The 12,960-nt window shown below is 52.9% G+C and overlaps 1 protein-coding gene across 2 annotated transcripts; it reads left to right on the top strand.

Annotated features, from left to right (window-relative positions):
• Window positions 1-1,965: 1,965 nt before the first annotated feature.
• FLYWCH2 (FLYWCH family member 2) lies at window positions 1,966-9,869 on the top strand. 2 transcript variants are annotated; one of them, XM_081255285.1, is made up of 4 exons: window positions 1,966-2,218; window positions 7,095-7,196; window positions 7,937-8,368; window positions 9,565-9,869. In XM_081255285.1, the coding sequence occupies exons 3-4, from the start codon at window positions 8,038-8,040 to the stop codon at window positions 9,666-9,668; spliced, it is 435 nt and encodes a 144-aa protein (XP_081111411.1). In that variant the 5' UTR covers window positions 1,966-2,218; window positions 7,095-7,196; window positions 7,937-8,037; the 3' UTR covers window positions 9,669-9,869. The 2 variants fall into 2 exon arrangements, with proteins under 2 accessions (XP_081111411.1, XP_081111412.1); XM_081255286.1 differs by lacking the exon at window positions 7,095-7,196 and having other exon boundaries at window positions 1,969-2,218.
• The last annotated feature ends 3,091 nt before the right edge of the window (window positions 9,870-12,960 follow it).

The raw sequence follows: 12,960 nt of genomic DNA, 5'->3' as shown, positions 1-12,960 counted from the left end.
GCCTGAGAACCGCTGGACTACAGAATATAAATGTTAGAACACACGACCCACAGGATAATACTCTGTGAATTCTCACAATGACTCCATGAGGTGGGTGATGTTATTATACCCATTTATCAGAAGAGAAAACTGAGAGACAGGGGAAGCAGTTGCTTGTCACACAGCTAGCTAACGCCAGAGCTGGGATTTGAACACAGGCATCTGACTCCAAGCTTGTGCACTTCCTTGGGGACAATCTGGCAACATGTTTAAAAAGCTCTTATGGACTTCCCTGGTGGCAAAGTGGTTAAAAATCCGCCTGCCAATGCAGGGGACAAGGGTTTGATCCCTGGTCCGGGAAGATCCCATATGCCACAACTAAGCCCGTGTGCCACAACTACTGTGCCTGTGCTCTAGAGCTTGCGAGCCACAACTACTGAGCTCTCGTGCCACAACTACTGAAGCCCATGTACCTAGAGCCCATGTTCTGCAACAGAAGCCACCGCAATGAGAAGCCTGCGCACCACAACCAAGAGTAGCCCCCGCTCGCAACAACTAGAGAAAACCCACGCGCAGCAACAAAGAACCAATACAGACAAAAATGAATAAATAAAAATTTAAAAAACTTATCAAAAATAAAATAAAAAGTTCTTAAGACATTTGCCTTCTTTGACTATTTTTTGAAATTTCAAGAAAGGGGATAATCAGATGTCAGGAATTTAGATACAAAGATATTTATAACGTAATAAAATTAGAAACAACCAGTAGTCAGTGGATTATTAATAGATAATGGCAAATAAATTCATGAAGGCCTTTGAATGACCCTGAAGAATACCCAGGAAATGACCTGGCCCCTGGAGAAAGGATTGGAGGTCGGTGGAAGCTGTGGCTGCTGAACCGAGGGTGGTGATCAGGGACCTGCAGAGCCAGGGCGGCGGTGGCGGGGTGAGGCGGGGGAGGAGGGAGCTAGGAGCCTTTGTAGAGGCAGTTGCAGGTTCTGCTGATATTTGGACTTGAGGAGGAGGATACAGGAGAACGCGGGAGAACTGGAGGACACGGCGGATGCAGAAGATGCGGAGAACGTGGGAAATGCCTGAAGTCCAGGTCAGGCAGGCCTCATGGCAGCTGGACCTGCACCTGCTGGGAGCCCAGAAGCAACTTTAGAGCAAGAGAAAGGAGGAGAAGAAGAGGGGTGTCCTGGGAGTGGCGTTTTCTAGAGAGCAGCAGCGTCTTCACTCTGCCAACGTGAGGACGCGCAGCTAGAAGACTGGGGGCTCTAGAGGGGCGAAGGGGGGCGGGCGGAGGGCTGCGGAGGGTCGCAGTGAGCGGAGGGCCCGGGGCGCCGTTCAGGAGGGGAGGCGGGTGAGAGGCAGGGCGGGTGTCAGCTCGGAGTATGCTGGGCCACTCTGATCGCCACCCGCCAAGTGTCCAGGAAAGCAGCCCCCAGGGCCCGCAGCTCCCCGTGCGGGAGCAATCCCGGTCTCCACCGCCCAGGGTGGTCAGAGAATCAGTGTGCAGTGACTGTGTGCTGTGAGTGGGGGCTGGACCGATGGGCGAAGGCCGGGATGATGGACGAGGGCTGGACCTGTGACGGGGGACGGGGGGGAGCACCAATAACGAGGGAGGGACCAGTGGCGAGGGCTGGACCGAGGGTCGGGGAGGGACCAATGGCAAAAATGCCGCGCCCTCAGGGATGCTGGGCGGAGCGGAATCAGTAGCTTTGATGAGCATACTGGAAGTTCTTCCCTCTGCTCGCTCAGGAGAACGACTGAGACGATCGAGGCCTTTAAACAAATGCTGTGACTTCCTCTGCGTGGAGCCGAGGTCAAACACTGGGGGAGGTCGGGTGGTCTCAGTTAAACCCACCCCACCTTGTCCTGGGAGAGCCCCGCCCAAGACTCAAAGTCTGGCCACTAGAAGGCTGACGCTCCGCCCCCCGGGGGGCCACCGCCCAATAACGGCATGGTCCTGCCCCCTCGCGAGCTCTGGCTCCGCCCCCGCGCGGGATTGGTCAGGCCGCCAGTTCTGCCCCGCGAGGGGAAGACCCGGAGAAATCGAGTTAGCCCAAGGAATGGGCCCCCCCCACAAACCCTGCTGCGCATGCTCGCTCCATGACCCCAGCTTGAGGTGACTGCCCGAACCCAGACGGGGGCCCCAGGCACGGAGGCTGAGGGACCTGCCGCGGCTCGGTCTCCGGAGAGGGAGGGCCCCGCTGCCGTCGCCGCCCGGCCGGTGCCCGGTGAGGACGGGCCCCAGCGGATCGGGGAGGGTCTCGGGTCCCTGCCGGGCTCCTCTGGGGATCCCCAAGGGCTGCTGATGCTGGGGGTTGCCCCCCAGCTCTGCATTCCGGCGCTCAGGCCGCCTCCTTGTCCTTCACCAGCGATTCAGCTCTTCTACTCGCTCGTCCTTCCCCCAACCCACCCGACCCCAGGACTGAGCCCTCACACCCCAAGTCAGGGAGCCCCACATTGGTTTGCCTTTCCTTGACCGTGGCCGCCCCGCCCAGTACTGCCCCCGCCCTGCACCCATCCCCAGTCCCGTGCCATCCTTGTGGCTCTAGAGATGCTCGCAGGGATGGCAGTTGGAGGTCTGAGATGTTGGGGCGGGGGAGGCACTCCGGAGGCTTAAGAGGTGGCGGTAATGATGCGAGAGGAGAGAGGCGGGGAGCAGGGGCCATTTGGGTACAGCATAGACAGGTCTAAGGACAAATTACAGTGGGTAAGGAGGAGTAAAAGTAACTAAGATTCCAAGCCATGGTGATTAGGGGAAAGGAGGTGCCATTACATGAAATTCCCACTTTGGGGAAGCTGTTCCCTGCACACTATAGAGTAGCAGTTCTTGACCCATTCTGGGTCTTACTGCTGCTTTGAAAATCTCCCTGTAAGGCTGTGTACCTGCATATCTAAGTGGGTCCATCATCCCACCAGCAGCCCTCCAAGAACCACATGGGACAGCGATTATAGAAGGGGCATCTGTCAGTATCACTGGTAACTTGAAGACTTCACCCTTGCCTGCCTGCCTGCCTGCTCTTAAGAGCCCCTGCGAAGTTCACCACTACTCCCATTACATAGGTGAAACCAGCCCAAAGAGTGTAAGGGGTTGGCCTCTTAGCTGAGGATGCAGGTGTTGGTGGACATTAATGGTATTTCTCTCCCATACATATGAAGGTAATGGTAATTCTGTTAATCCATCATCAGTTGCCAGGCAATGATCCTGGCTTTCTTTTTTTTTTTTGGCCACACCATTTGTGGGATATTAGTTCCCCAATCAGGGATCGAACCCGTGCCCTCGGCAGTGAGAGCGGGGAGTTCTAACCACTGGACCGCCAGGTAATTCCCATGATCCTGGCTTTCAGAACCTCACCATCAAGGGATTGGACCTCGTATTAGTTACCTACTGCTGCCATAACAAATTACCACAAATTCAGTGGATTAAAACAACACAGCTTTGTAAAAGTTATGCAGTGCGTTAGGTCAGAGGTCTGACATGGGCCTCACTGGGTTAAAATCAAGGTGTGGGCAGGGCTGTAACCCTTCCAGGGGACTATAGGAGAGACAGTCTGTTTCTTTGTCTTTTCTAGAGGCCTCCAGCATTCCTTGGCTCATATCCCCCTCCCTCCACCTTCAATGCCAGCAACATCGAATCTCTCCTCTCGCTGACCCTGCCTCCATCATCACACAGCTTTTTCTGACTCTTCTACCTGCATTTCCTGCTTTGTAGGATCCTTGTGATTGTGATGGAACCACCTGGACAATCCAAAATAATCTCCTAGTTTAGTAACCTTCATGCCATGTGCAAACTTAATTCCCCCTTTGCCATGTAAGGTAACGTATTTACAGGTTCCAGGGATCAGGACCTAGACAGCTTTGGCGATGGGCAGCGGGGAGGCATTATTCTGCCTCCCAAGGTGTCTAAGAGGCTCCTGCCAGTTCTTAACATTGTGTGGTTTGGGGTTTACACTGAGCCATCTTACAATATCATGACAGCTGGTTAGGATAAATGGGTGACTGGAGACCCATAGCAATATCAAACCATCCAACTGGGGATGCAGGTGGAGGGTGTAAAGTGAGTGAAGTAAGGTAAACTATTAAGCCTTTTGATCTTTTTAATTCATTTCTGCTTCACTTCTAAAAATTCTATTAATTCAATGAACTTTTATTGAGTAAAAATTTAATTTTCAAAATAGATGTTTTAGGCTTAAAATAGCTGCCTGTCAACTCTTCCATTCACATCTCAAGAATAAATTGCTAGAAGGTTAGGGATGAATCCAGAAAACAGACTGATCCAGCCTGAGGGACTGTCCACCCCTGTACATGGAGTGGTGGAAAAACAGTTCAGCTATGAACTAGAAATTAGAAACTTCTTAAACAGAGGGCCCATGGCATCATCCATTTTTCACAAAGTATCAGAATCAAATAGGGTACTGGTAAAAAAAAAAAAAAAAAAAAAAGTAGATTCTCAGGTCCCTCTCCAGACCCACTGAGAAAGAAGTCTGGGGGTGGAGGAGTCCAGAACTGTGCATTTTTAATAAGAATTCTGGGTGATCTTAGGTATCATGAAGTGGGGAAACCACTGATTATAGACTTAAGTTCTCTTTTCTCAATACATAAGTTTTATTGAGATAATTTACATACCATGCAATTCACTCACTCACAATGTACAATTCAATGGCTTTTAGTAAATTCACCAAGTTGTGCAGCCATCACCACAATCAGTTTTAGAACTTTTTCATCACCCCAGAAACCCCATACATACTAGTATTCACTCCTCACTCTTCTGGTCCCCATCCCTCCCACCCCCATCCCTAGACAATCACAAATCTACTTTCTGTCTCTATGGATTTTTCTACTCTATAGATTTTCTATAGACTCCAGGTCATTTTATAGAAATGGAGTGTATAATATGTGATCTTTCATGACTGGCTTCTTTCACTTAGCTAATCTTTCCAAGGTTCATCCATGTCGTGGCATGAATTTTTTAAATTATCAAATAATATTCCATTGTGTGGATACATCACATTTTATTTATTCATTTATCTGTTGATGGATATTTGGGCTGTTTCACTTTTTGACATCTATGAATAATGCTGCTGCGAATATTCATGTACAAATTTTTATGTAGACATCAGTTGCCATTTCTCTTGGGGATACACCTAGGAGTGGAATTGCTGGGTCATATGATAATTCTATGTTTAACCTTTTGAGAAATCATCAGACTGTTTTCCAAAGTGGCTGCACTATTTACATCCCCACCAGCAGTGTATGAAGGTTCCATTTTCTCCTCATCCTCACCAACACTTGTTATTGTCTGTTTTTTTTGTTTTGTTTTATTAGATCCATTCTAGTAGTGTGAAGTAGTATCTCATTATAGTTTGATCTGCATTTCCCTCATGACTAATGATGTTGAACATCTTGTGCTTACTGGCCACTTGTATATTTTCTTTGGAGAAAGGCCTATTCAGATCCTTTGCCCATTTTAAAAATTGAGTAATTTGTCTTTTTATTACTGAGTTATGTGTTCTTTATAAATTCCAGATACAAGTCCCTTATCGGATGTAAGATCTGCAAAAATGTTCTCCCATCCTATGGGCTGCCTTTTAATTCTCTTGATGGTGTCCTTTGACTCACAAAAGTTTTAAATTTTTTTTTTTTTTTTTTTTTTTTTTTTTTGGCTGTATGTGGGCCTCTCACTGTCGTGGCCTCTCCCCCTGCGGAGCACAGGCTCCGGACGCCAGGCCCAGCGGCCACGGCTCACGGGCCCAGCCGCTCCACAGCACGTGGGATCCTCCCGAACCGGGGCACGAACCCGCGTCCCCTGCATCGGCAGGCGGACTCTCAACCACTGCGCCACCAGGGAAGCCCAAAAGTTTTAAATTTTGATGAAGTCAAGTTTTTGTGTTTCTTTTTTGGTTACCTGTACTTTTAGTGTCGTACTGAAGAAAGCTTTGCCTAATCCAAGGTCAGGAAGATTTACTCTTTTCTTTTTTTTTTTAAGAGTTTTATCACTAGCTCTCATAATTAAGTCTATGGTCATTTAGAGTTAATTATTTGTATATGATGTGAGAAAGGGGTCCAACCACCTGGAGTTTCATCCCTGGACCACAGAGGTGTGGGCTGCTGGCCAGGGTTGTGCACCAGGCCAATCAGAGTGTGGGGGCAGGGTCCTGTGGGTGGGGCCTCCCACCATAACCCTTTCCTGCCCAGAGTGGTTCTCTGGGGGTGGGGGGGAGACAGTGTCTTTTCTGCTGGGCCCCATGTCCCCACAGGTCCCAGGTACCACCATGTTGCCTGCCCTGTGGGGCAGGATGGGCAGAGCTGGGAAGGACCACATGGGAGGAGTAGGGGTTGGCTTATCCAGGGGCTGGACCAGGGACAGGAGGGATAATGAGACATCAATCCCAGGGGTGCCTGTCGTCAGGTGACTTGCTACCAGGAAGCATTTACCTGAGGCTACACCCCCTGGAGGTGGGGGTCCTCCTCTGTCGCAGTTGGGAGGCCTCTGCTTTCGTGTCTAGTTGTCAGGTCTCTGCTTTCATGTCTAGTTGACTGAGAAGGGGCGCTTGCAGGGGACAAGGCACCCCAACCATGCACTGGCCTTGCACCTCAGGCTCCTCTCATGGATGAAGGGGTCTTCGAAGACTTTGGGGTGCGGGACATGGACACCTCAAGCCATGTGCATTGGAAGGGCCCAGAGAAACACAGCTGAAAGCCAGGTTGAAGAAACAGGTCTAGGGGGTCAAGTAAGAGTGTACGGGCCTTGGTGCTGCCTGAGTCCTGGACAGGGAGGGTGAGATGTCTGCCAAGGCGGCAATCTTGTTTCTGGGCTAAACTGGAAACTGAGAAAGACCCCGCCATCTGCCTACCACCCAATCACCCCCAACAGACAAAACAGCTAGCCCACACTGATGCCCCAGAGCCCTGGTCTCCAAGCCAGCACTGCCCCTGTCATCCATTTTTTTCTTTTCTTTTTTCTTTTTTTTGGCCATGCCATGTGGCTTGTGGGATCTTAGTTCCCTGACCAGGCATTGAGCCCGGGCCCCCGGCAATGAAAGTGCAGAGTCCTAACCATTGGACCACCAGGGAATTCCCTGTCATCCATCCTTTCTGCTTCTCCAGACCAGAAGCCAGGGAGCCCTCAGTGACCACGGATTCTCTGGACACCTCCACAGCCCTGTCCCCACTCAGCTGAGGCAGAGCCAGCACCAGCTCAGACACAAGGTCGCTGCCCTCGTGGGGTCCTAATGTCCCCTAGCACTGGGTGCCCTGGGGCCTCTGGCCTGGGATGGGGGCCGGATCTAGTTGTGAATCTGGAGAGCTCTGCCTCCCAGGGCCCAGCCCATGCTCCTGGTGACAGTGTCAGGGTGAGGGGCACCGGGCATTCTGGGAGTACCAGTGACCTGAGCTCATGTCCCCAAAGTACTTTTCCCTGAAGACTGGTGCTCAGGAAGATGTGTGTCCGTTATCCTGGACAAGGTACCACAGGTGCTGTGCAGGGCGGCCTCTGGACCCACCTCGACTGGACTCTCAGCTCTGCCTTCATGGCTGCGTGCCTCAGTGTCCTCATCTGTAACCTGGGTCAATGAGAAAATCAACTTTCATAACATGGGGGCTGAAGGTTAAATGGAAAACCTGTGGAAGCACTTCACCCCGTGCTCAGCACCTGTGGGCCTGGATTCCTAGTAACTCACAGCTGTCAGCACCTTGGTCACCCCAGTAGCCCCTTGAGAGCCCTGTTTTGGGCCCATTTTGTAGATGGGAAAGTGAGGTTTGGCTGGGGGAGGTGACGGACCCAAGGCTACCAAGAGAGCAGAAGCACCAGCCCAGGGTTCTCTGGCTCCATTCAGGTCCTTCCCCGGGGGCACCAAGGCAGCCCCATCTGCCCCAACCTCCAGCCCAGATTCTTCCTGAACCCAGGGCCAAGGGCATCTCCACTGATGGGATTTTGCCTCCTGCCTTAGGACGGAGCCCTTGAACTGCTGGGTTCCTTCCAGGGAGGTGGAGGAGAAATCCATCTACTGGGGCCTGAGCGTGGCCTGGGGGCCAGGCCATCAGTCCCAGAATGCCCCTGCCCGAGCCCAGTGAGCAGGAGGGCGAGAGCGTGAAGGCCGGCCAGGAGCCCTCCCCTGAGTCCCCTGAGCCGGGCACAGATGTCGTCCCCGCAGCCCCCAGGAAGCCCAGGAAGTTCTCCAAACTGGTGCTGCTGACGGCCTCCAAGGACAGTGCCAAAGTGGCGGGGGCCAAGCGCAAAGGAGTGCACTGCATCATGTCCCTGGGGGTGCCTGGCCCCGCCACCCTTGCCAAAGCCCTCCTCAAGATCCATCCCGAGGCTCAGCGGGCCATCGAGGCTGCCCCCCAGGAGCCTGAGCAAAAACGCAGCAAGCTGGACACAGGTGAGGCCCCAGCCCAGTGAGCAGGGCGGGAGCAAGACCTTCCTGGGGCCGAAGTCTCCTGTCATCTGGGCAGCCAGGGGGACAGCAGGCTCGGCTGGCTCAGGGGAGTGTGTGCTGTGAACATTTCTGCGTGCATCTGTCTACATTATCTCAGTGTGAATCTCTGCGTGTCTATAGGCCTCCGTGTGTGTGTGTGTGTGTGTGTGTGTGTGTGTGTGTGTGTGTGTGTGTTTCTCTAAGGTTCTGTCTCCCTATGTGTGTATTTGCCTAGGAGAGTAAGTTTGTGTGGGTTCTTGTATGTCTGTGTTCCTGGGCCTATTTCTCTCCGTGTCTACTCTTATGTGTTTTTCATGAGATGGGGGCATCCCCAGCCACAGGTCTAGAGTTCTCAGGGGACCTGAGGGACCCCTCAGGCTCCATCGCCTGCTGGAGTCAGGGACCCTGGAGCCTGGAGGCCCCTCTGCAGTGGGCCTGGTTCACCCTTGAGCCCTTCCACCAGCCTGTTCTGCTCCAAGTGCCTCCTCATGGCCACCTGCCTCTGCCCAGTGCAGAGAGGGTTCTGTCCTCACAACCTGTGTGGAGGCAGGGCTCAGAAGGGCCAAGTCACCACCCTGAGGCCACCAGCTAGCTCACTGAAAAGGATGGGGGGGCCCCCTCTGGCTCAGAGCCCATTCTTCCAACTGAGCTGGATGGGACAGGCCATTTCTACCCCAACTGAGACCTCTGCTCACTTCTCAGATCAGGCAGGCTCTGGGGCCATATGGACCCCACCCCATATGGCACCTTTGTGAGAATCAGGACAAAGTCACCCTTCCTCAGATGGAGAGATGAAGAGCCGAACAAGGGCTGCAGCTCGGCCCCATGGGCTCCCCTGGGCAGGTGCTCATGGGCAGTCAACACCTCTCAACCTGCCTCTCCGTCTTTACCTCCAGACCTGTCCACAGCCCTCCCCACCTCCTGCCCCGTCCTGGGCCAGGCAGCGGGGAGAGAGCAGCAGCTTCCTGATGCTCAGCCCAGATTTGGCCCAAAGTTTCCTGGAAACAGCCTCTGTGTCCCTGGGCCAGTGGCCTTTGGGAACATGTCTCTGGAGTCAGCAATCCCCGCCCCTGCTCTGGCAGCTGGGACCCCCAGTTTTGCACCCCACCCCTTCCCCCTTTTCCTTTGACAACAGCCTGACCCACCCCCTTCTCTTCCAGACGGAAAAGAAGACGGAAGGTTGGCAGGACAGCCTGCCCCCAGTCCCTTGGTGGATGGGGAGGAGTCCACCATGGGCCCCATTGTGTCCAGGGAGGACCCGTAGCCCTGACAACCGAGGGTGCGTCCTGGCTGGGTCAGTGAACTTGGCTGCAACTTCTACACGTTCCACTGGGCTTCTGCCTGGGGCCCAGCCGCTGACTGATTTTCACTTTCAACATTGTAATCTTTTTCTGATCAAGCATAATTTACTTTTGTAAGCAGAAAAAAAAAATTAAAAAGAGAATAAAAGAAGCTGTACACTAGATCCCACCATGGGTAGGTTTTTAAAATTCCATGATTCTGGGTCCTTTGAGGTCCCAGCTCCAATCCCCACCCCCCTGCTCCTGGGCCTCCCCAACCCCCACCAGCCCTTACCTGGCCCTGCTCCAGGACTCCCTGGCCTGGGCCATCTCTCAGGCCCAGGAGGGCTCTCCAGCGGCCTCCATCCCCCAGGGCCTCACACCCTGGGCCTCCTCAGCCTGGAAAACCTGACCACTGACTCAGAGACTAGGTGGAGTCTCTGAGGTTTCCACTTTCTGCTGCCTTTGGTGTCCAGCCCTGAACCCTTGGGAAGCCAATCCTGCCCCTCCCTGGCTCTCCTTCCAGGGCCAGTTCCCAGGAGGCCTCAGCCTGCTTCTTCCTGCTGGACGCTCAGAAAGGCCACCTCCTCCAGGGAGCCACACAGGACTGACAGCCCCTGTGCACAGGGGCCCTGATGTCCATAGCAGCCCAAGGTTCTGCTGAGGAGGTGAGCCTGCGGTGTGAGGGGACACGCCTGACAGAAGTGTATTGTGCCCCTGCCATGTTCCTTCTGGGTGGTTTGGGGGCTGAGGGAGATTCCTGGGAGCCTGAGCCCCTCCTCAGGTCCCCTGGGTGCTGCGCTGCTGGAGGAAAAGATGAAGAAACACTGTTCCCCTCCTTCAACCATAAGTTGGGGTCCCCTGAGAAAAGGCATCGGCCTCAAGTTGCTTCAGCCCACGTGGTCCTTATCATTTGAAAACTGCCTTTGGGCAAAAGGAAATGGATTATTTTTTAAAAGTAGAGTTTAGAGGACTTATGTTTTCAAACATTTTCCAAATTTAATCAGTATCTGTTGACTCCCTCTTGGGAAAAGTGAGTTACGCAGCACATCCGCAGCACCCAACTCTCCATTTTGCTGTTATTTTTACAGCATGGTTGTCTGTAACAATTATATTCTGTAACCATAACTTGAAAAGTTCTTTTGTCTAAATTCTATATTTAAATAGATTCCCATCCCCCACAAGATTTCTCCTTTCCTGAGGCTCTGAGTCATCCTGGAGGGCTGGTTCTGTCAGTTGAGGACACCTCCTGAGGGCTTGCTCTGGTTTAACATTTGGTGGTGGAGGAGGCATGGAGAAGAGGAGGTGGGGAGAGGGGCTGGCCAGCCTCGACCCCTGCCACTCAGCCTGGACTCCAGGCAGTCCTGGCCTGGGCAGGGTCACCGCGGGCATCCACTCCCCTGCATTTTGCTGTGGCACAACCGACCCCTTCTGCAGCTGCCATGGGAGCCTGGGGCGGGGGTGGCACTTGGGTCCCCAGTGAGGGGGCCTGGTTGACTAGGTGGCCCCTGGAGGCTGGGTGGGGGCACAGGAAGGGTGCACCTCCCTCCGGGGGCTCAAGCGGCCTATGATGCCTGTCATCTGCCAGGAGGGTGGGAAGCCACTGCTAAGCCAGGCAGGGAGCTCATACACTGGATCCGGAGGTGTTAAGCTTTTCTTATTTTTTAAATTTTGAAACATTTCGAACTCCCATAAAAGTTAAAGGAACATGCAGGGAACACCACATATCCCTCACCTAGATTCACCCTCCCTCTCCCTCCCAGTCCTGCTGCTTTCTTGCCCCTTCACTTCTTGAGGACCTTAATGTCTGCCCAGAGCAGGGTACACAGGACCTAGTGGTAAACAGGTCACAACCCCAGCCTCCCAGAGGTAGACAGGAGACACAGGACTTCCTGCTGATGAGTCCATGAAATCTGGGGCTAAGGGCTGCCCAGGAGAGGACCAGGAGCTCCTCAGCATATGACAGGGGCCTGAGGAAGCCCCGTGGAGGGAGCTGAAAGGTGAAGAGGGCGGGCTTAGGAGGAGCGAGCCCAGACGGAGTAGGACAGGAAGGCCACGAGGCAGGAATGGTTGGCAGAGGCTACTGGCCCAGGGCCTTGAGGCCACAGGTGGGTTCCAGGCTCATCACGGGTAGTAGGAGGTTGGGACGGATTTATGCAGAGGAGGAATGTGGTCAGTGTCGTTTTACAAAACTGCCCTGGTGCCCTGAGAACAGACTGGAGGGGGTTCCAAGTGGGAGAGGAGAGGCCGGTGAGGGCACCACCACAGCCCGGGGGAGAGAAAAGGGAGGAGAGATGGGAGATGCTAGAAGGGGACGGAGAAGGGCTCAGTGATGTGTGGTCTCTTTCGGGGGACAGGGTTTGAGGGAAGACTGGCCTGCCCAGCCCGGGATGACAGTGCCACCCACCAGGAGGAGAATCCAAGGGGAGAAGGGAGCTGGGGGCAAGTGGCCCTTCCAGTTTAACACAGTTGGCATCCTGCTGGACGGGTGTGTTCCTGTCGGTCAAGAGTGGTTCCCACCAGTGTCAACGGAGCAGAATACCCTCAGAAGTGGCAGATTGATACCAGTTCTGGGTCTCTGCACTCAGTGAGTGGGTGGGTGGGGGCATTAATTATGATGGGGATAAAAAGTAAATAGGATGACCACTGTACACTTATTTTTAAAATATTTATTTATTTGGCTGCACCGGGTCTTAGTTGCGGCACATGGGCTCCTTAGTTGTGGCATGAATGTGGGATCTAGTTCCCCAACCAGGGATAGAACCCAGGCTCCCTGCATTGGGAGCGCAGCGTCTTATCCACTACGCCACCAGGAAAGTCCCTACACTTACTTTTTAAAAATATCTTGCATTGGTTTTTCCTTCAAGCTAAAAAACAAACAAACAAAAAAAGGTAATTCATGGTCGTGAAAATAAAGAGAAAATACTGATTATGAAAAAATATGAGAAAATCTACAGTAATTACACCATCTAGAGATAAGTCTATGATAAATATTTTTTATATTCAGAAAATTGGGGTGATAAAGTGCCTTTTTTTTTTTTTTTTTTTGCCGCACTGCGTGGCTTGCGGGATCTTAGTTCCCGACCAGGGATAGAACCCGGACCCCCGGCAGTGAAAGCACGGAGTCCTAACCACTGGACCACCAGGGAATTCCTTGTTTTTTTCTTAATGTATTACAAATGTCTCTCCAGCGTCCATTTTACAACGTACCACTACAGGGGTGGGTGATCATTTATCCAACCAGTCCTGATTGTTAGACGTATCCCAGTTGTTTCC

This window comes from Mesoplodon bidens (assembly GCF_964165515.1).
Source record: "Mesoplodon bidens genome assembly, chromosome: 15".
Taxonomy (NCBI): Eukaryota; Metazoa; Chordata; class Mammalia; order Artiodactyla; family Ziphiidae; genus Mesoplodon; species Mesoplodon bidens.
The sequence above is the reverse complement of the archived record's forward strand: the minus strand, read 5'-3'. Positions and strand labels throughout refer to the sequence as shown.

What these genes read in the sequence shown, in the direction of transcription:
- FLYWCH2 (XM_081255285.1), top strand. Translation starts at nt 8,038, where the DNA reads ATGCCCCTGCCCGAGCCCAGTGAGCAGGAGGGCGAGAGCGTGAAGGCC. An exon ending in ACGCAGCAAGCTGGACACAG is followed by an intron (nt 8,369 to 9,564) that starts GTGAGGCCCCAG and finishes CTTCTCTTCCAG; the next exon opens with ACGGAAAAGAAGACGGAAGG.